The following is a 22,663-nucleotide window of genomic DNA, read 5'->3' as shown; positions in this document are numbered from 1 at the left end:
AAACTACTAATCTTTTCATTAAAAACAAAACGGTGGCTTGTTTAAAAAAGTCAAAACAGCATTTACCCTCCCTTGTATTCCCTACACTGCAAAATAAGTAAATGTTCTAGTTCCAGAAAGAAGAGCTTATGCCCCCAATCCACACGTACATACCATATTCAAAGGTGTAATTCTCTTCTACATGTAATAGATAAATACTAGTTTGACAAAAGACAAGCCAATTTTTAAAAACTAGCTATGTCTGATTTTTTTTAAAATGGCTTGTCACAAAGATGATACAAACATATCAAAATTTATCTCACCAAATCCAGTCTGTGAACTTGAAATAGCTGTGTCAGTTAAAAGCATTAAAAAGGATCTATTCAATCATGAATAATACATATTCTTATAAGTAAGAATACAACTTTTTTTTTTTTTTAAGATAGGTAAAAGATCCTCAATATTAAAGTCACTCTTGTTCTGAAATGAGTTTGGCCTCAGACTGTTAATACTGGTATACTACATTTTCTCTCCCAAGAGGCTATTTTGAAAGTATGTCACAGAGGGATAACCATTTAGGTTTTGTCCTTTAAAACAATATGGAAGTGATAGCCAAAAACACTATAATCAATGCACTAGGTAATTCAATTCGACAAACATATAGTATGAGACCACACAAAGTTTAATCACCAAGCCAAATTAGCACACCTGTCATTTTGTCTCTCTTTCAAACTTCATGTTCCATGGCCAGTAACTGCAAAACAAAACTAAGTTCTATACCTTGACTTACTTTAAAGAGATACAGTGTTATAGCTACTGTAAAAATTAGCCTTTATGCCTTCATGTCAGTCTTAAAATTCCTCAAATATCTAACTTCATCAATAGAGAATTCTGTAATATAAGCACTTGCCACAGAGACATTAAAAGTTTGGTAGGCAGGGCTTCCCTGGTGGCGCAGTGGTTAGGAATCTGCCTGCCAATGCAGGGGACACGGGTTTGAGCCCTGGTCCAGGAAGATCCCACATGCTGCAGAGCAACTAAGGCCGTACACCACAACTACTGAGTCTGCGCCCTACAGCCCGCGAGCCACAACTACTGAAGCCCGCGCGCCTAGAGCCCATGCTCCGCAACAAGAGAAGCCACCGCAATGAGAAGCCCGCGTACCACGACGAAGAGTGGCCCCTGCTCGCCGCAACTAGAGAAAGCCGGCGCACAGCAACAAAGATGCGACACAGCCTAAAATAAATAAATTTAGGGCTTCCCTGGTGGCGCAGTGGTTAAGAATCCTCCTGCCAATGCAGGGCACATGGGTTCGAGCCCTGGTCTGGGAAGATCCCACATGCCACGGAGGAACTAAGCCCATGTGCCACAGCTACTGAAGCCTGCACGCCACAACTACTGAAGCCCGCGTGTCTCGAGTCCGTGCTCCGCAATGAAGAGTAGCCCCCTTTCGCCACCACTAGAGAAAGCCCACACACAGCAATGAAGACCCAACGCAGACAAAAATAAGGTAAATAAATTTTAAAAATAAATAAATAAATAAATTTTAAAGTTTGGTAGGCAGACTGCCATTCAAATTAGCCACCAATATGCTCTCATATCAAAAGTTATGTTATGGGGCTTCCCTGGTGGCGCAGTGGTTGAGAGTCCGCCTGCTGATGCAGGGGACACGGGTTTGTGCCCCAGTCCGGGAAGATCCCATATGCCGTGGAGCAGCTGGGCCCGTGAGCCATGGCCGCTGAGCCTGCACGTCCGGAGCCTGTGCTCCGCAACGGGAGAGGCCACGACAGTGAGAGGCCCGCGTACCACAAAAAAAAAAAAAAAAAAAAAAAAAGTTATGTTATGGAAGGGATTTACACTTTGGATATAATTTTGTCATGTAATTTAAAAAAGGAAAACAGACATCAGTCACCCTAAACTCAAGATTATTACCCAAAATTCTAAGTGAGCAAGATTCTCCCAAAATATTTGCTGTACCCTCTTACACAACACTGCTACAAAAACACATAAACCAAAAGAAAAAATATGCTAGATAAGGAAAAGGTTAATGTGTGCAACAGGTAGTAATCATTTTACAATTAAAAAAAAAATCTTACCAGGACAAAAATCACAGATTCTTTGGATCTCCTTACCACTACCTCCCTATCTTGTTAAAAAATAAAAACTTGCTTTGAAAGACTGGATCCCAAGATCTCTCAGATATTTATGAAACAGCTCAGCAATTCTACCAGCCTGACGTGATAAAAACGAAAATCCATATAGCAGTAACTAACCATGAAAAGAGTTTTGCAGCATCTTCTTTCTTTTCCCCCCAAAAAACTGATTTCAAGAAATGTCAAAACAAAAATAAATCCTAAACGTACAAAATTCCACTGATGATATACTTTATTTCTAAAAGTTAAAGAATTATAATCTCAACACACAGATTAGGAGACAAGACGCAAATCTCTGAAATAAAGCTCTGCCAGAACATATTGCCTACTGGATACACTTGCCAATACACACCACACCTTTTCAACAGTCACACTGGGGCATGGGGGGGGTGGGCGGGGGAGAACAGCCTTTTCTCAAAGAGTCTGGACATTATCAGAAAATGAATTAAAGAATCACTCTTTTTTCCTCCAAATTCAGTCTAAAATGCAGAGCCAAATAAAACCAGCATAAATTCCTTTAGTAATTTTCTAGGTCTTTCAGTTCACCAAATTTTACATAATGCATATAGTTCTGTGGCTTTCCTCATTCCCCACTCTACAAATAAAGTCAAATTTCTGAAACGAATATATGGTGAGAATATTAATAAAGCTCTCTTTGACTAGGGAAAACAAAAATCAAATTCTTAAACTCCAGTAGGGAAACCTTGAGAGGAAAGCAGGAGCCTAATGGACAAAGTATTCATATGCACATACAAACTAATTCCTTCCAAATCATTACTAAGTAAAAATTTTTTTCTATAAGATATATCACATACATCCCTCCCCAAATACAAAATACAGAACTTTATCAGCATCCAGTATTCTACCTTCTCTCAATCAATCCCCTTCAACCCTATCAGTGTTAATCTGTGTTAAAAAAAAAAAAAAAATCCACATTTCCACTCCCCAGCTCAAAGCCAAAAATCTTGGTACACAATAATCTAAAAAAATTATACAGAACTATCCTTCCTCAAACAGTTTTGTTCCTCAAATTTACATTCAAATCTAACTTAATCAATTAGATTTATTACAATGTCAGTATTGCAAAATTAGGAATCCTTGTCACACTGTAATCCACAAAATCCTTTGATTTACAACGGTTTCAGCATTAGTTAAAAGCTACCTATAAATCCATTTCCAAATAGGATGACTACTAAGACTCTAACTACTTGGCCTAAAATTCAAATGAGATACTAATACACCTTCCCTCCTCTGGTGCAGAGAAAAGCCACCTGAAAAGTTTTAATCACAGTATGTTCACAAATGTAAACAAAATAGTTTTTCTGCTTCAAAATTGGAAAAAAAGAAAAGAAAAGAAAAGAAAAAAAAAGACAAGAAAATACTAACCAATCTCTGGCTGTAACGAATCCTTTCTTCTTCGGGTTCCATCTCTCACTCTTCTGTTGAAATTACAGAAAGAAACCACTCCAGGGCTGCCTTCCTCTTCCTCCTTAGGAACCAGATTGCAACACTAAAGAATAATGATATGAGCAGAGATGAGAACTCATCCTCGAACTCAACCTTTCTTTCCTCGGAATGAAGTGTTTAGGATATGTGTAAGTTAAAGGCTTCCTGAGAAATCTGGTTCCTCTTCATCAGTTTGGGACCTCTCAGCTCTGGGGCAAGTGGTTCCATGTCAAGATCAACATTAATCACATTACAACTGTCTGAGGCCTATAGGCAAGAAGATGTTGGTTTCAGTTCCTTACTGTCGGGCTATACCACTTGTTTCTCCCCACAGGATTACAATACGCAAGGCTCCCCTTCAATGGCAGCATTAGCAAAAAAGAAAAAGAAAAAAGGGGGGGACACAGGACTTTTCTCTCTTAGAGAGCTGGCCAGGTGAAGCAGCCACTGAACTAATCCAGATCCTAACCAAATTAGTTCTCTCTCACCCGTAATTAGAAACTAAAGAAAAGGACAGACTAACTATATAAGAAGAGAACAAGAAATTAGGATTTAAATAGACTCCAAAACAATTTCCCATACACCTCTAGTAAATCCGTATGCAATCGTCGCCTTCCTTCCTAGACTCCCCGGATCTTTTCATTCCCAAACCAACCCTCCACCCCAACACAAGATGTGTACAACTCTGAAACAAATTCAAGGGAGTTGCAAATCAGACACAAAAATTTATCAGATCTTTCTGTGTAAAGTAATAAAGATTTTACCTAGAGACGTAAGTAAAATTCATCTTTTCCAAACATTAAAGACCGGTTTGCGCGACGGCCGATCCCTAATACCAAGAAAGGTTTTTCTTTTTCCTAAATATTCTCAGGGATAATGGCTTCCATAGAGAATGCAGATTTTTTTTTCTTTTTTGTAACTACATTAAGGCCACGTTAACAGCATCCTTTCAAAACTGCTACGAGACCACTGGACCTGATGACACAGTTTGCAAGAGCAGTTCGTGGCAGAGCCCTCCTGGAGGAAGCCCTCGCCCCAAGTCGGGAGGGAAACCGTGTTTGCACCCCCTGGGCGAAGACCGCCCGGGCTTGAGAGCAGCCAGGGCCCGAGAGGAAAAATGGAAAATCTCGCCGGGTTCCCCCAGGAAAAGGCGTTTCAATGGTTCGTTCAACCATCGGAAAAAGAAATAGAAACTTTACATTAAGTCTTTAGATAACACAGCGAACCAAAACTTCCAAGGGGGGGGGGCGACAGGAGGGGGAATCTCACCGGGGATTTTGCTCGTGAGTTCTTGTCCAAGTGAGAAGTAAAAGATTCCAAAAACTGAGAGGAAAAATTAAATCCCAAACGTCGTCTTCGGGTTTTTTCCGTGGATCAACCCAGTATCCAGAGGGTCACAGCGACCCGGAAAAGAGAGGAAACAGTTGCTGAATCAAACCTCCTCTTCTGGCTTTGGAGACCGGGAGTCTGAGGCGTCAGGAGAGGGGAGCGCGACCCCTCGGCGCCGAGCCCGGGGCGCCCCCGCCTCCCCCGGGCCAGCGGTCAGCAGCCCGAGCCCGAGCCCCGGGCCAGCCCCGGCCGCGGGGCCGCCGTGCCCTAGACAAGCAGCCGCTCGGCCACCTCCGGAGCCCGGGAGCGGCGGCCGATCAGCTGAGACCGGCCGACCCGAGGCTGCCCGCGCCGCCCCGGCCCCCCGGAACGCGGGCCCCGGCCCCGGGGGGCGGAGAGGGCGGGAGCGGCGCGGCGCGCCGGGCTGGGGGCCCCGGCTCCCCTCGCGTCTCCCCCTCAGCCCGGGCTCCGCGCTGCGGGACGAGCCCCCGGCTACTCCCCAGTCGCAGAGGAAGGATTCCGGGGGATGGGCCCCCTGGCGTTGCCCCTCCTCCCGGAGCGCCCCCTGCCCAGGATAGACAGAGCGGCGACAGGCCCAGCCGCTGGGAAGGTGCTCTGCGAGCCGCAGCCGCCGCCGCCGCCGCCGCCGCTGCCGGGGAGGGGTGTTGTTTCCCTCACACAGGAGGAGCCGCTGAAGCAGCCGCCGCCATTTTGAACCCGTCAGACTCTCACATACACACAGCTCCTCCGCGGCGCACTGCGCAGGCGCCGCCTCCCCACCCCTCCTTCGGCTAGCCTCTCCACCCCCCACCCCCCTTCAAGCCTCTCCTCGCTGCTTACCGCTCTCCGGGGTGCACGTGAACGCGCACGCGTCACTCCCCTCTAACGCGGACACTTTGCCGGCGCGCGCACGCGCGGATGCGTCGGCCTCGAATCGCCCGCGCCCCCGCGACGCCGACGCGGCTCCCCGCCCCCCCTAGCGTCAGCCTGCCCGCCCTCCCGCCGGCCCACCGCCCCCGCTCCCAGTCGGCCTTCTTCCAGGGCTCGGGCCCGGCCCGCTGCTCGCGCCTGCGCGCAGGCCACAGATCCTCCTCCGCGCGCGCCCTGCCCCCCACACGCCCTCGCTCGAACACACACTTCGCCTCTGTGACCCCGCCCCTCGCCGGCCAGCTGCGCCGGCGGCCCTCCCCCACCTCTTCTGGGAGGGTGGTGACCCCCGACCCCCCACAAAGCACAACACCCCCCTCCCCAAGCAGAGGGGAGAAGCGCCCCATTCCCCTTCAACCGCCCTCTGCGCGAGTCAGCCCGTCACAGTCGCACAACCTGAGGGCCGGGCGGCCTGGGCGAGGGCAGCCGTTGCCCGCCTCAAAGCGGGGTCTCCCGGGGTCAGGCTGCTGGGCCCGGCCGGCCAGACTGCCCAGGGCGAGGGGGCGCAGGGAAGGGGCGCCTTCCCGCCGGCTTCCCTCCCCTCACGCGCCCGCCGATGGGCCGAGGCCGGCCTGCCCGCCATCACCGGGCAGGCCCTGGCGCCCTCGCCGCGGGGCCAGTCCGCCCTCGGCTCGGGGGGCTCCTCGGTGCAGCAGCCCGGTCCCGCCTCACCCACTCCTCGCCGCTCCGAAGGGGCAGGAAACGGGAGTAGCATGTCTGTCCTGGGCTCGGCTCCCCCGGGGGAGCTCCGGGCTCTTGACAAGGGAGTCCACAGGTACCAGGCGCGGGAGTGGTCGCCGCGACGGCCCGGGGGCGGTGGCGGCCGGCGCGCCCACCGCGGGCCCGAGGCGCCCGGGGAGGTGGCCCTGCAAGCCCCCGCTCCTCGGCCACGCTCAGGTTTCCGCAGCGCCCGTGCCCCCGGCGGGCCGGGTGGGACGTGACCCCGCCCCCGGCGAGTCGGGGCGCCCCCCACGGAGGGGTGCGCGAGCTGTCCCGAGCCCGCGGGCCGACCCCGCCGCCCCGGGCCGCGGCGGGCGCTGGAGGCCCGGCCGGGAAGATGTCTTCTCTCTGTGCGCGCAGCTTCGCGCGAGGGTCAGCGACGGGGCAGCGGCCGCCGAGCCGCGCCAGCCCTGCCCACGAACGGGCTCCCGCGGCTCGACAGCTGCCCGACGGGCTAGCAGGCTGGGGACGTCGACGGAGCCCGGCCGGAGGTATCTGAGCAACGCCATGCGAGCAGCCCAACCGCGATCAGGGCATTTCCCCAGCCAATCTCGTGCTTTGGGGCCCGTTTAAATTATAAATCCCGTAAAGGACCGTGGCTTGGGCGTTAACGCACCCGGGTCAGCTCTGTTGGCTTCACTACACTCTTGCTGAGAGGTGTCACATCGATCTTTTTTCTCCCTGCCTTGGTTTCCTACCTTTTAAACTCTTGATTCCTGGGATCCGGGGATGGAGGAGAGAGGAAGGGCATGGAGTGAATCATATAACTTCCATGAACAACATGGAACTCTTTTAGGAAGACGTTAGAGAAAGACAATAATTGAAATAGTGATATCTTCTATTTCTGTCAAGGTTTGGACTCTAGGGCAAAGGCAGTATGTAAACCCAAGGTATCATTATTTATTAGCACATGAGGTTTTTCTACATGCAAACTTGGAGAGCTTTACATTCTCTGCTTTGTCTCACAACATCCTTAGGGGACAAGCTAAAGTGTAGGTACCATTACACTCATTTCAAAGATAGACACTTGAAGTACAGAAAGGCTAAACAGCTTGCATGACTACTCTAACAGAGAAGAGTTTAGTGCTTTGCCACACCAGACTGCAACTTCTCACAAACAACACAAAAGGTTTGTTAACATGGTATCACCCTCTTGCATTCCAGTCACTGGGAAATATTCTTTATTCTAATACTAGTTTTGTTCAGACTTCTTAGATTTTCAGAGCAAATGAAAAGCTTCACCCAAAATTATCAGGCCTAAAGCCTAAGCCTTTCAGACTATAGTAAAATATATTTAAAAGGCAGCAGTCTTTAACATTGGCACTACCACATGCCATCCCATAGGCATCTGGCTCTCTGCAGGTATAGAAAAAGGCAGCAGCTTGTTTGTATTGTCTTTAAGAAGGAGAGAAAGACTTTTGCCATTGTCAGGCCTCATTGCTATTTGCAAAATAAACGGCTTTATTTCCTTCCCACTCATCCCTATAAACCCATGAGATACTTGGGGGCAAAGAGAGAGAGAAGGAGGTCTCTAGCAGAAACTCAACTTGGTCTTAAGATCCAGGACCCCTTAAAGTAATTAACCGTCAGTGAACTGAGTTGCTCACCTTCAGATAACAGATGCCTCCTACAGGTTTAACTCAGGTGGGTATGCTGGGATGAAACCTAAGAAGCCTTCAAGAGCAATAATAGTAATACTTACTTTGAACAGGACTGCGAGTAAAGGTTTGTCAGATTGCAGCCAGCTCTTTTCCAGTTGAAAACTATTTGTTGACTAGTCTGCACTGGGCGACATGGTGTTTAAACATATACACAGTGGTTTCTCCACAGGCAGGCTTTGTTAATATTCCAAAGCAGATGTGCAGGGTGAGATAAGAGATAGGCAGATGGCCAGTGATTCCCACCCCCCCAAAATCACAACGGCTCTGGTTGGCAAGGGCATATCATGAGGCTCACTGCTTTGCCCTAAAAGAGCCATTTTCAAGGAGAACAGAGATTGGGGATTCCCCAAGAAGGCCACTAGAACTGTGAACAGCTATATGACTTCACCTGCAGCTGCAAGGAGAGGGAGAGAGTAGTAGAGGGAAAGAAGGAAAGAAAAATTCCTTCTAGAAGCATTGAGAAGAGAACCCCTGACTGGAATAAGCTGGTACCTTAATAAGATATCAACAAACCTCTGCTTTCTTGAGCAAAGCTAAGACCCATCAAATGCTGGGAGTCAAAATTCAGATCACCCACTTCCTTGGAGAGACTTTAGTGAGAGAAAAGAGAACCCTGTAGTCTGGTCAATTAAGTTAAGCTATTTCTGATTTCTCTGCACTCCCTAAATGTTCAGGAGGAAGTAGGGGTATCCCAAACAGTGTAGGTCTAAACCGAAATAGAAGAGTTGGTCTTGAAGAGCTCCTGGGAGGTAGCATAGCCAGTAATTAAAAAGTATTGGCATCAAAGACAGAAGGTCTACTCAGCTGGCTACCAGCTAGTCAGTCCTAATGAACTCCTCAAAGCCTGGGTTTTTCATCTATACAGTGGGAAAAATACCTAACTCTCAGGATGAGGTAAATAATGTCTTAAAGCCCAGTGTCTGACACATAGTAGCCATGGATTATGAGCATTTACTGTGTTTCTGACCTCCAGTTTCGAGGAAAGTTTTAAGTACAGGTGCTTCATTGTTTAAGCAAATTTAGAGTGTAAGGAGTGACTTATTCATAGCTTTTCCTCTTTCCTTTCCTGGATCCTAGTCTCTCCTCTCCAACCCCTGGTGTCTCTGATCTCCAGTTTTCTCTTGCCCCTGACTCTGTCTGCCTCTCCCTGATCATCACCTGATCATCCTGAGGTCTCTCTCTTTAAATCATTCTCTCCATCACTCTGCTGCTCCCCACCTGCTGTGCTCATTCCTCTCTCCAGCCATGCGCATGTCATCAGTGGAGTAGACCTTGCTTGCCCACTTCCCTTTACCCATGTTTGGTGCACCCTTATCACATGCTCTCTAGTTTTGTAACAATCATTTCCTGAACATCTTTCTCCACCCCCCTTCACTGGACTGGAAGTTCCTTGAAGGCAGGGGCCAGGCCACATCTGAGTCCCTCAAAAGACCTTCCAAAATCAATATCAGATACTTACTGTGTCAACCCTAGGAGGGATAAAAATTAGGTGTTGGGTGATTGTGAGTTTTAAGGGATAGAAAGTTTTCTTTTGAGTCTGAAAGTAAAATCTGAATTGATCAAGAAAAGAAAGGAAGCCAGAAATGCGCTGCAGATTCTTGTATCATTGAACATCAGTGGCACGTGAGATTCTCTTAAATTTCACGGAACGCGGTTGACCCTTTCCTTGGGACTATAGGACAAAAGCCGTCCCTGGCCCAGTCTCTCCTTGCTGCCATTTTCACCAGGCCTTTGGCCTGCTTTTGTGCAGACCCACCTCTCCTGAGTCATGGGGTTGACCGGCTGTGGGGCAGCTGCAGCAGCATCTGGGATCCACCCGCTCTTTTAGCAGCCTTAGCTTTGCCTTGGGGCCAGGCCACCCTCACTTCCACTTCTAAAAGGGAGAATCTTCCTGCCCTTTCCGAGAGTGGGCCTGAGAGATGCTGAGCCCTGTGCCTCACGACATCTGTATTTGGTAGGGGGATGTTTCTGTCACCCTGGAGTTCCAGGGTGTGTTTGCAACCCTGTGCTTGTTTGCTGGCATCTGGTGGTGGCTGTTAGCTGTGGGGTGCCCCAGCCACATCCACAAAGGGCTAGTTGCCTAAACACTTAGGCCTGTTCCTAGATCCTCCCAGAGGGTCTGATCTTTGCCCATCTTCTTCGAAGGCATTCACCGCCTTTTGTCAGCTTCGGTTAAGTCTGGTACTGTTTCAGCTGCTTTGTGAGGGGCCTTACCAGATGTGTGTTATTAGTCCAGTCCTGTAACCTATAAGGAACTTCTTTCTTTAATAAAACAGAGATCATGACTCCTGCCCTGTTTCTTCCTAGGATTATTGTGGAGTCAAATGGACTAATGAGCAGCTTCCTATAGAAGCTGGAAGATAATATATTTAGAAAGGATTGGGACTTCCCTGGTGGCGCAGTGGTTAAGAATCCGCCTGCCAGTGCAGGGGACATGAGTTCGAGCCCTGGTCCGAGAAGATCCCACATGCCGTGGAGCAACTAAGCCCATGTGCCACAACTACTGAGCCTGCACTCTAGAGCCCGCGAGCCACAACTATTGAGCCCGCGTGCCACAACTACTGAAGCCCACACGCCTAGAGCCCGTGCTCCGCAGCAAGAGAAGCCACCGCAGCAAGAAGCCCGGGTACTGCAATGAAGAGTAGCCCCCACTCACCGCAACTAGAGAAAGCCCACACGCAACAACGAAGACACAACGCAGCCAAACAATAAATAAATATATATATATATATAGATATATATATATATATCTATATATAAAAGAAAGAAAGGTTGCTCGTTCTACTATTTATTTATTTTCCTACAAGAAGGATTTGTTTTGTTACTGAGTACCTTGTGCTTAACACTAAATTAAGGGCTTGGATGGAAAAAGGAGATTTGAAAATTTAGAAAGCTTGGCTTTTACCCTTGAAGGCTTTGTATCATGGAGGAGATGCCATGAAGATATGACATACTAAGAGGACATTTGTCATTACAGTGAATTACTGGAAGATAATGTAGACAATAAGAACTCGGTATAGAATTCCGCTTGGCTGTAGGCCCCATGGGGCAGGAAGTTTTGTTCATTTTGTTCATGTTCACTGATGCATGCCCAGTGCCTAGAACAGTGCCAGGCAGGGTCGGCACTTACTCACTCTTTGGTGTTTATTGAATCAATGAAGAAAGCAGTGATGCTTCTGAGGGACAGAAGAGTGTGAAGGCTGCAGGGCTTTGAACGCTTGCAGAAAAGTTTGATTTTGACAGAGTAAGAGAGACACATGTGTTCTGGAGCAGAGAGTTGATGTAATACCAATTGTTCCAGGTGTTCCTGCAGCTGTCACTTCAGCTGGAATAGAGGTGATAGAAACTAAAACCCCTACTACTGCAAACCGAGCCAGAATGTATGTTTGCAAATCTTAGGCCAAGTACTTCACCCTCTTTATTCCAGCTTCTCTTGTAATCTAGTCTTTCTGTTCTGCTTATCTCTGCCGTCTCCAGTTTCTGGGTGTCCTCTATAGAGTCCATATCAGACCACAGCTTTTGATGTAATATTATAAACTTAATATCTTCAGCCAACTTTTTTTCAAAACGTCTCTTAATTATACTACTGTTCATTATCTTTGAATGTAATTTTAAAACGACAATCTCCTTTTTTCCCAAAATGCTCGCTAAATATTTAAACTGTGAAATGTATTCAGTCTTCATTTTCTTTCTGACTAAATCTATTTTTACCCTCTCTGGGGGACTGCAAGAAATTATTGACTGCGTTTTAGGTGAGATTTCCACGTTATGTTTTTTGCAGCTCTACTTGATTTGCCACAGCTTAGAGTTCATGTTTTGATTTGGTCATAATTACTAGATCTGCTACTACTGTTGATCTAATTCTCTTCTTATTGGTAAGCCGCATATCCTTAGTTAACTTTCTATTCCTGTATAATTTTATTGGTATAAGGAATGTGGGAGATAGTAGATCTATACCTTAGTCCTTTATTATTGAAACTGCTTACAAGATTTACACATCAATGTTTTTAATGCATATGTTTATACCGGTGAAGGTTTATGTTTTATATAAAAGTTAATATTTTTATAATATATTTTAGCATTTTCTATGTCATTTCACTATTAAGTACTTATTTACTATTTCCTATATTTTATGCATTTTTATAGTCAACAAATTCAGAAAAGTGGGCAGATTGAGTCCTCAATTCCGGCTTGCTGGAATATAAATACAGAAATGGCAGAGGTTTCCTTGGTCTGAATCCACGTTATTCCTCTGGAAGGGACCATATTTCTTTCTATATGCATTTAAGTTGCTCCCTAATACACAGGCATGCAATTTGCATGCTATTGATAGTAGAACAATGCCGCTAATTTCCAGGGCTTTCTCTTCATTCTCTGGTTTATTACTCATTAAATCTGCCACCCAGTGTCTCACACTTGACTGGATCTCTATATGACCATTATCATCAGTAACCACAAAACACATGCCAGTTTCTAACTACCTGCTGGGTCTTTCAAGATTTAAAATAGAAGACTTGGACCCTGCCCTCAAGGAGCTTACAGTTTAGAGAAGAAAAAAAATGACCACTTCGAAAATGCCAACCTGCATTGACAAGCAACAGCGTGGCAGAGTTCAGAAAGAGAGGAGTGAAGAGAGTTCCTGCACAGCCCCAGGAGCTGCAGCAGTGCCTCTCTCTCCTCCAGGACTTCATGGTGTGTTTACCCAGGTGCCGCATTAACTTTTTCCCTATGGTGCCTACTAGGTCCTCCTCCATTTAAAGGGGATATTAGCGCTAAATTACAGAATCTTAGAGTTGGCATGGAGCTCACAGGTCATTTAATCCAACCTGCTCATTTTTAAAAACTGGCAGTCTGAGGCCCAAAGATGTTAAATAGCTTGGCCAAGTCATGCAGCTAGTTTAGTAATGACATTGGAACCACAAACCATGTCTTCTGATACTTGCTTTTCCTGCTACTCCTCAAATTGATGGCATTTTTCACCATCAGATCAAATATTTGTTCATTCGTTCCTTCCTAAGAAAGAGCACCTGTCTGTTTGAGACAGTGTGTTTGGCCCTGGGGTTGCAAGGTGAGTGTGAATGAGACCATGTTGGGGCGGGTCAGGTGACCATATAAATTAACCACCAAGCTGAGACCCTTTGAAACAGTGAAAGGGTCTAATAATAACCATATGCACATCAGGTGTAATCCAAGACAAGTGCCCTGATGGCCGCCAGGTCTATGCAGGATATATACACGGTCTGTACAGGATACTGTGAGGGCACAAAGGTGGGAGGGGCCAAGTCTGCTGTTGGGGAGGGGTGTCCAGGCAGGGAAGGCTTCATGGAGGAGGTGATGCTTGAAGTTACTGAGGTTTCTTTTTGTTTGTTTGTTTTAATTTATTTATTTATTTTTGGCTGTGTTGGGTCTTCCTTTCTGTGCGAGGGCTTTCTCCAGTTGCGGCGAGTGGGGGCCACTCTTCATTGTGGTGCGCGGGCCGCTCACTGTCACAGCCTCTCCCATTGTGGAGCACAGGCTCCACACGCGCACGCTCAGTAGTTATGGCACACGGGCTTAGTTGCTCCGCGGCATGTGGGATCTTCCCAGACCAGGGCTCAAACCCGTGTCCCCTGCATTGGCAGGCAGATTCTTAACCACTGCGCCACCAGGGAAGCCCGAGGTTACTGAGGTTTTGATGTTCACCAAGAAGATGGTGGAGGAAGGGTGCTTCCCATCCGAGGTGTGCTCTAGACACAGCAGCACAGCTGACAAGGACCGAGCCTACAGAGGGAATCCTAGCCTAGAGGACTTCTCCCACCATATTCAGCAAGTGGATGGGGCTTTGTCCTTTGTAGGGGTTGGTTATTTGGTTATCCAGGCAGCAAATATTTATTGAGTATCTACTAGGTAGCAGGCACTGCTGTAGGCACTGGGAATACCGTGGGCAAGACAGATACCTGCTCTGAGAGGGAACACAGTGTGGTGGTCCAGCAGGGACCCTTGCAGTGAACATGTCACCTTGCTCAAGCTGCACAGCTTCAGGGGTTCGGTTTCCTCATTTATAAAAAGGGTTAAGAATCCCTCCTCATAGGTCACTGTGGCAGGATCTGAATGAGTGTAACATTCACAATGTTAGAACAGCGCCTGCAACATAGTAGATGCTCATAAACAAGTTTGTGAAATAAACTGAGCTTATAGTTAGTTGGGAGAACCACAGCAAATTTATTACATAAAGTCTATAAAGAAAATAGGAAAGCAGGACTTCCCTGGTGGTCCAGTGGTTAAGACTTCCACTGCAGGGGGCATGGGTTCGATCCCTGGTTGGGGAACTAAGATCCCACATGCTGCGTGGTGCGGCTGGGGGAAAAAAAAAAAAGACTATAAAAGAAAAAAAGAAAGAAAATAGGAAAGCTTCTCTTACAGTTGAAGCTGTCATACAGTTGCAACTGTATGACAAAAAGGAACATTCCAGGGAGAGGCAACAACTTGACCAAAGCCCTCTGTGGGACGGGCATTGGTGTGTTCAAAAAGCAGCAGACCAGAGAGGCCAAGGTGGCGAGGCCGGGCATACAAAGCTTGCCGTGAGCTGAGAATGTACTCCTAAGGTGGGGGTAACCCATGGTGGTCGCGGAAGCAGGGGAATGACAAGGTCAAATTTATATTTCAGAAAGAACTCTGAAATGGAAAATCCAGGAGAAGCAGGGGAGGCAGGGCCAAAAGATGGGTTCACATTCGCACTTGAGGCTGAGAGGCTCTGTAAGGACTTCAGTGGAGAGCAGTCTGCACCCGATTTGGAGCTTCAAGAATCAGCAGTGACAGCTTAAAACCATGGGGGTGGGGGGAACAAGGTGTCCCATGGAAAGTGTAGAAGGAGTCCAGAATCCCAGGGACAGGGCTCCATCGGGGAGGACCATGCCTGGCCCATTTTTGGCGCTCAATTACTGCTTGAAGACTGAATGGATGTAGGAAGTGGCCCACAGAGGAAGAGGAGCCTGTGAAAATAGCTGAGAAGGAAAGACCAGAGGGGTAGGACACAGAGAATGAAAGCAGTGTAGAGGAGAGTGGAGGAGAGTGTCAAGCAGGAGGGAGGGGTTGAGGGGTGAGATGAAACTGGAAGACCACCCCTGGATGGGGAGCCACTATGACATCACTGGCAACTTTTGCCAGCAGTGTCAGTGGAGTTGGGGGTGGTGGAGTTGGAATGCAATGATTGGGAAGTAAGAAAAGATGGGGTGCCTACACCCTTCTTTCAAGGAACACAGCTGTGAAGCGAAGAGCAGAAGGAAAGAAACAAGCTTGTGTGTGGCCTACAAGAAGGTGTCAGGAGAGATAAAGGGCTTGAAAATGGAACCTGGAAATAAGGGATAAGGGATAGAGTAGGAGGTGCTCAGTGTGCGACAGTCAGGGTGGCAGACTGGTCCCGAGATTAGCTCCAGCTGCGAGAAGACATGCCTTCCTCTGACCCTGGAGAGAGGTCATGAGGGAGAGAATTTGGTGCAAGAGGTCGAGGGAGTTTACACTTGAAAACCCCTGGAATAGTAGTCTCGGGCGGAGAAGACAGTGTAGTTGATGTAGGCTTTGAATTCCAACTACTTTCTCTCTGACAGAAGCCATGTCATACTGATCTTAACTTCCTTGGAGGGAGAAGCTGTGCCAGCGATAGCAGGAAGCCCACTTCCTGTGACCACTAGTCATGCCAGAGGTCGGTGAGGACCCAGGCAGGTGTGCTACACAGAAAGGAGAGCTGAGAGTCCAAAGGACATGATGGCCCCAGCTGACAGATAAACAGGAGTTTCTGTCCTGACCTTCCCGCACCACCTGGCCAGCAACTTCACTGTTAGAGCTCCCCCCGGACTCTCCTGTGAGGGACGCTGTTTCCCACCCGATCCTCCCCTCCAAACAGGGTTTGGCTATGCTCCCTCCTCCCTGTGCCTTCCTCTGCCCCCAAGCCCGTGCACCAGGCCTTCCCTGCTGCCCGCTGTGAATTCCCGCAGTGCCCACCCACCTAGTTTGGCATTTTTTAAAATAAATTTATTTATTTTATTTATTTATTTTTGGCTGCGTTGGGTCTTCGTTGCTGCACGCGGGCTTTCTCTAGTTGTGGCGAGCAGGGGCTTCTCTTGTTGCGGAGCACGGGCTCTAGGCACACGGGCTTCAGTATTTGTGGCTTGCAGGCTCTAGAGCGCAGCCTCAGTAGTTGTGGCGCATGGGCTTAGCTGCTTCGTGGCATGTGGGATCTTCCCGGACCAGGGCTTGAACCCGTGTCCCCTGCATTGGCAGGTGGATTCTTGACCACTGCACCACCATGTAGTGGCTGAGGACACAGGTCAACGAGAGGGATTGCCAGGAAAGAGGTGGAATTTGTAAAAGTAACTATCAACTATCAGAAGTAATTCAAAGGGGATGAAATGGTGGGAGGCAGGGGATGTTGAGTCACTTTGCCAGGAAGACCCAGCCAGTGGGTGTAGTTGAAAGAGGAAGAGGAAGCAAGAGGGCCTGGGGAGAAGGAGCTGGTGGCGAGTTAAGACTGAGTGGGAATGGGTTGGTCACTGACAGCCACAGAAGGCTCTAGAGAGATGTGTAACATATGCTCCAGGCAAGAGCTGGAAAAAGCAGCACTAGGTGGACCGGCAGGCCATCCATTGCTGGAGGCCGAGAGTGCGAATGTAACCGACAGATGGAAGAGGACTCAAAACGTGGCAGAGGAAGACCAGTGCTCGGCAGAGGGCATGGCGTGAGGAGGGTGGCGGAACTCACATAGCCCAAGCTTCGCCCCGTGAGTGGGAGAGAAGGAATAAAGAAAAGCTAATGAACACTGCATTTTCTGGTGATCTCCATCCAACCCTATTCAAAGGTGTTGTTCCTGCGGGTACCCCAGTCTCTCTCTCGGAGATCCCCCCTCGGTGGTCTTGAGGGAGAGCGCTGGCATCTTCCTTCTGTGGAAGTTGAAAGGGCCAGCCCCTCCTCCCCTCACCTCACAAGCAGCTGGGGCTGGCTTGTGACATAGGTTTGACCCAGCAGACCCTCCCTGGCAGGATGTTGACAGCCGAGCAGGAGACCTTAGGATGTGGTGGAAAGTGGAGATCATTCCTACCTGGCAGCCTGTTCCTACTAAGTCACTAGCAGTGGGACCGCAGAGCTCCCTGGCCTCCCACTAACGCAAAGCTTGTCCCCCAGCCCCCAGTCAATTCTGGGCGCCGTCTCTACCACCACCTCCACCTCCACACACGCACATACACGCTCTCCTTCAATTCCTCTCTGGTTAGCTGGAGTCAGTTTATGTTGTTTGCAACCAAGAACTCTGACGATGCGAGAGTTCAATCCTATTAATTAAAGGTTGAGGACGCCGTCCGATTCCTACGCAGATGTGGAAAAATTTGGAAGGACTGCAGTTTGGTTCATCTCTTTAGTCTCCTAAGTACCAGATGCTGTGTACTGAGTACTGAGGATAGAAGGACAAACACAGCAGGCCCTGTTCTTCATGTAAGCAAGTGAGTGTGTCTTAGTTTGAGTTCACCCGGAAGCAAACCCCGAGACAAAGATTCAAGTGTAAGTAGTTTATTTGGGAAGTGGTCTGGGAAGCACAGATAGGGGAGCAGGGAAATAAGACAAGGAAGGGAAGGAGGCCAACAGAGGGCACGTCATCAAAACTACTGCAGAGGGCCACTGAGCTCAGCCTGGCTGGGGCCTGTGGGAGACCATGTAGCACAGGCCTCAAAGTGTCATTTATCTACCAGCTGCCATCTGCCATTGGTTGAGGGCTGCCTCCAGAGGCCCTGGGCCCCCTGACACTTTCACTGCCTGGCCCATGTGCAGTTAGCAGCCTGAGAAGCCCTCGGGCAGAGGCACAGAATGGGGACTGCTGAGGGGCCATGTGTGGGCCACCATATCCAGGGCTGCAGAATGCAGTGGAGAGAAAGTTCTATGGTTCTTTGAGAGAACTAGGACAGGGACAGTGAGAGAGCTGTCTATGAGAGACAGTGAGAGAGCCAGAAGAGAGCTGTCAACTCCTGAAAGAAAGTGTCCTCAGACTTGAGCGAAGTCCTTCACTAAGGCTTTCTAGGTATGATGGATTTTGAATTCGAATCTGCAGATGTGGTAAAGGAAGGTCATATGGGGAGAAAACCTTCTGTGCCAAGGTCCCACGCCAAGAGGAGCCAGCCTAGCTGGAGGCAGACTGCTGGGCAAGAGGAAGGAGATGGGTGAGGGGAGGCCTGAGCCTGGCAGCATCTCCCCAGACCCCCTGCTCCCAGGGGCCACCCACTGCCACCAGCTGCCAGAGATACCCTCTAAACCATTCACTTTTTCTTTTTTAAATTTATTTATTTTTGGCTGCGTTGGGTCTTCGTTGCTGTGCGTGGGCTTTCTCTAGTTGCGGCAAGCGGGGGCTGCTCTTTGTTGCAGTGAGCGGGCTTCTTATTGCGGTGACTTCTCTTGTTGCGGAGCACGGGCTCTAGGCGCGCAGGCTTCGGTAGTTGTGGCACGCGGGCTCAATAGTTGTGGCTCGCGGGCTCTAGAGTGCAGGCTCAGTAGTTGTGGCACGCGGGCTTAGTTGCTCCACGGCATGTGGGATCTTCCCGGACCAGGGATTGAACCCGCGTCCCCTGCACTGGCAGGCAGATTCTTAACCACTGCACCACCAGGGAAGTCCCTAAACCATCCACTTTTATTGAGGGCCCAACCCTGTCCCAGCTCTTCACACTGATCTTTAACTCCCCATGAGGAGGTGCAATGATTACCCCACTTCAGAGACTGAGGGAAAAGCACGGGGAGGATAAGGGTCTTACCCAAGGTCATGTGGCTAGGGTTTGAACCCAGGTAGCCTGGTTCCCAGGCCTGTGTTCCCAGCAGGATTATATAAGCATACAACTGAGTGTGTTCCTGCTCTGTTAACACACAGATGGCTGTGTGTGTTGAATAACAAGTGACATAAAATGCAGTTCTCAGAGGGCAGGTGGCTGCTTGAATGGCTGCAGAAGGATGGCCAGGCATGGGCGGAGTGTAGAGGTATGGTGAGGAGTTTCCCCTGGGTGCGGGGCATGGCTGCAGGCTGGGGGATGAGACATGTCACATGACATGGCTGAGAAACCCAACCTGGGGTCACTGTAGGGCACCAGCAGGCACTAGGTTTGCAAAGGCCGTGGAAGACCCTGCCTGCCCTTTCTCTCAAACAGAACCACAGTCCAGTGGAAGAGATCAAAAAGGCCACAACAAATGGCAGAGGGAGGTGACAGCTACCATGCAGGGTGTGACAGCAGCCTGGAAGTGGAGGAGGGCCTAAGAAGTAGGAGGGCAGTGTGATCCGAATCCTCCTTTGTGGGAGCAGGCCCTGCTCCCACATCCTCCCCCTCCACACACCCCTCCCTCCTGCCTGCCGGCTCCCGTCCACCCAGCGCCCAGTCTAAAGGCTCCTGCCTGCGGCGGGCCCAGCAGTCACAGCTGCACACCCCTCTGCCCGCTCGTCTCTGTGCAAGGTTCAGCAGGTTGCAGTTAACACATGTGTGCTGCAGTTTTCTGTTGGAAAATGCCCCATGCCCCACCACCCAGAGGTCTACTGTCCTCTTTGATCAATGTTGGGCATGAGGACGTCAGGTTTCGGGCAACGGGCCGGCAGCAATGTGCTCTCTGGGGCCCAGCCGGGGCCTGGGAGCTCATGGGCTTGTGACAAGTCTGAGGACATCAATCCCTGGGACAGAGCCCTGGGCCTTCACTGCTTAGCTGTGCCTGGGGTGATGCTGTGGCTCTTTGGGTGCTGGGGTGATGCACCAGATAAAAAGAGCTGAGCCTCACGGGATGCTCTTCTAGAGATACTCTGGACCGCCCAGCTCAAGCTTGCTTTCGTCTCAAGGTTCTCCAGGGTAGGCATGAGGCAAGGTTGTTAAATTGAAGTTCTGCTTCCTTCTGAGAGAGAGAGCGAGAGAGTGAGAGCCCAGCCAGGGGCCTAGGTGCCTTTAACTTCTTCAGCGATTGTGCCACGGATGGGCCCTGGGTTTGCAGGGGCTGCAGCTGAGGGGCAGGTAGCAGAGGGTGGCCCGGCTGTGAGAAGGCTGCTCCACGCCCGTGGACACACTGCCTCCAGTCCCCCTTGGATTCCAGCAGCCTCCCCCTGCAGTTGGGGGACTGGGGCAGAAGCTGTCCTCTCGGGGAGGAGAGGAAGGAGGTGGGGCAAGGAAGGCAGCCTTGTCTGCAAGGCTCCGGCAGCTTCTGTGACTGGAGCAGAAGCCTCTTCTAAAAACTGGGGTACATGGCTGTGTGGGCAGGGTCCCTCCAAAGGGGAGATTTGGCCTGGGTCTTGTCCACAGCTCTGGGTGACCTTGATGTCCTAGGTGTCAGGTGTGCACTTGGCGGGAACTGGACAGAGCAGCTTTGGGGAAAGGGAGCTGGGGTGGGGGAACAAACTGGGCCTTTGCCCTTAGGTGAAGGGTCTCTGTCCTGGCCTGACTAGCTGTCAACCTGAACGCATGCTTGAGCATCGTCTGTCTAGGTGGGTCTGCATGGCCCATCCTGCCTGTGGTTCTCACTTTGCCCTGCTCCACCCTCAGCTCAGCTGCAGAAATTCTCCAGGGTTCCCCCCACCCCGCCTGGCTTAGCCTGACATTCTTCTCTCACCTCCACCATGACCCCCATTCCAGGGCCCAGCCTCACGCACAGGTGGCCTCAGGCCCCTGCCCTGTGAGGCTGGACTGGATAGAATTTTGGCCAGAGGCATAAGGAGGCTCTGGCCAGGTGGGTTCAGGGGACCAGGGCCTCTTCGGGCCGGTGGACAGCTGTGCCTTGTGCCCCAGCAGGTGCCCTGGCCTCCCTGACAGGAGCCCTGCAACTTCTGCCCTGCCCTGGCAGGCTTTTAATACCTGCCTAATCCTTTCTGCTGATGACGCTGGCTGTGGGGTGGGAAGAGGGGTCAGTGAGCTGAGAGAGGCCCTGGGAGCAGCTCTGCCCGAAGCCCAGAGACCCTGGGAGTGGTGGGCCGGTGTTCTGGGCCCTCAAAACCAGGGTCACTCAGGCAGGTTGTCAGCCCAGGTGCGGGGCCGTGCCCTGGGGCTCCGAACTGGTGAGGACAAAGTACTTAGATGTGATTTGAAACTGTTTGGATAATTGACTGTTGGTAAGTGACTCCCCCTGACTCCTGGGCTAAGGGAACTTGGCCTTGGCAGGGCAGACAGGACAGACACAGTGAGAGTGAAAACGTGTGAGCAAACCCATCAGGGGCTGTTAACATCTCTACTGTCAGCCGCCAGCTTCTGTTTGTTTAAGCTTCAGGAGGTCTTGCCGCTTCATTTGGGTCTCTGCTCCAGGTGAGAACTTGAATTTCACAAGTAGGTGTGAATTGTACCCATCTTATCTGTCTTGCCTGGAAGTAGAGCACTTCAGGCCTTAGGCAGTCCACATTCATTTAATGAACACTGTCTGCACCGAGGGAGCCCCCGAGGGGGTGTCACTAAGTCTCTGGGACCTGCCCTCAGCCATTTTGCCATCGAGGTTGGTGAGGCTGTTGCTCAGGCCCTGATAATTAGGGTCTTCAGAGGCTCTCAGCGGAAAGAACCTGGGGTCCCACCCTGGCATAGTTAACAGGACAGCCATTCAACTCCGAAGATTTCTCCGGGTGACTATCTTGACTAATTTTTAAATAATCTTTTTAGTTTAGAAGTTGTAGATTTACATGGAATTCCCTGGTGGTCCAGCTGCAAGGACTTGGTGCTTTCAGTGCTGGGGCCCGGGTTCAATCCCGGCTTGGGGAACTAAGATCCCGCAAGCCACTCAGAGCGGTCAAAACAAAAAAAACCTCCCTAGAAGTTTTAGGTACGCAGAAAAAGTGAGGAGATAGTACAGAGGAATTCATACACCCCTGCACCCAGTTTTCCCCCATTAGCACCTTATATTTGCCTGGACAATAAGGTACATTTTTTACAAGTAAGGAAGCAACATTGATACATTAGTATCAGCAGATTTCCTTAGTTTTTACCTAATGTCCTTTTCTGTCCCAGGGTCCCATCCAGGACACCACTCATTTGGTTTTCTTCCCTTCCTTCCTTCCTCCCTCCCTCCCTCCCTCCCTCCCTCCCTCCCTTCCTTCCTTCCTTCCTTCCTTTCCACACCATGTGGCTTGTGGGATCTTAGTTCCCTGACCAGGGATTGAACCTGGGCCCTCAGCAGTGAAAGTGCCGACTCCTAACCACTGGACTGCCAGGGAACTGCCAGTTTTCATATCTTCTTAGGCTCCTCTGTGCTACCGTTTCTCAAACTTTCCTTGTTTTTGATGACCTTGACAGTTTTGAGGAGGACCTGTCAGGTAGCTTATGGAATATCTGTCAATGGCGGGTTTTCTCATGATTAAGTAGGGGTAACGGGTTTTGGGTAGGAAGATCACAGAGGTAAAGTGCTTTGATTAATTTTTGGTATAAAAATACAGTTATTTCCAAAATTGTAACTTTTCTCTCCCTCCATCCCTTCCTTCCCTGTTTCCTTCCT

At 49.7% G+C, this 22,663-nt stretch overlaps 2 protein-coding genes across 3 annotated transcripts in view; one reads left to right on the top strand and one right to left on the bottom strand.

The window, feature by feature from the left end:
• Window positions 1-5,636, bottom strand: part of KDM2A (lysine demethylase 2A) — a 108,160-nt gene extending 102,524 nt beyond the window's left edge. The window contains exons 1-2 of one of the 2 annotated variants that reach the window (XM_032640168.1): window positions 4,848-5,636; window positions 3,519-3,642 (exon numbers count right to left, since the gene is read on the bottom strand). In XM_032640168.1, the coding sequence (XP_032496059.1) occupies window positions 3,519-3,560 (42 nt within the window). In that variant the 5' untranslated portion in view covers window positions 3,561-3,642; window positions 4,848-5,636. The remainder of the gene's footprint in view (window positions 1-3,518; window positions 3,643-4,847) is intronic. The other variant, XM_032640169.1, reaches the window with a different exon arrangement.
• Window positions 5,637-5,825: 189 nt separating this feature from the next.
• On the top strand, window positions 5,826-7,620 carry LOC116758418 (translation initiation factor IF-2-like). Its single transcript, XM_032641225.1, has 2 exons — window positions 5,826-5,985; window positions 6,078-7,620. The coding sequence occupies exons 1-2, from the start codon at window positions 5,826-5,828 to the stop codon at window positions 6,773-6,775; spliced, it is 858 nt and encodes a 285-aa protein (XP_032497116.1). The 3' UTR covers window positions 6,776-7,620.
• The last annotated feature ends 15,043 nt before the right edge of the window (window positions 7,621-22,663 follow it).

The sequence above is a fragment of the Phocoena sinus genome, chromosome 8 (assembly GCF_008692025.1).
Source record: "Phocoena sinus isolate mPhoSin1 chromosome 8, mPhoSin1.pri, whole genome shotgun sequence".
NCBI lineage: Eukaryota > Metazoa > Chordata > Mammalia > Artiodactyla > Phocoenidae > Phocoena > Phocoena sinus.
Note: the sequence above shows the minus strand (reverse complement) of the source record. Positions and strands in the feature narration are given on the sequence as shown.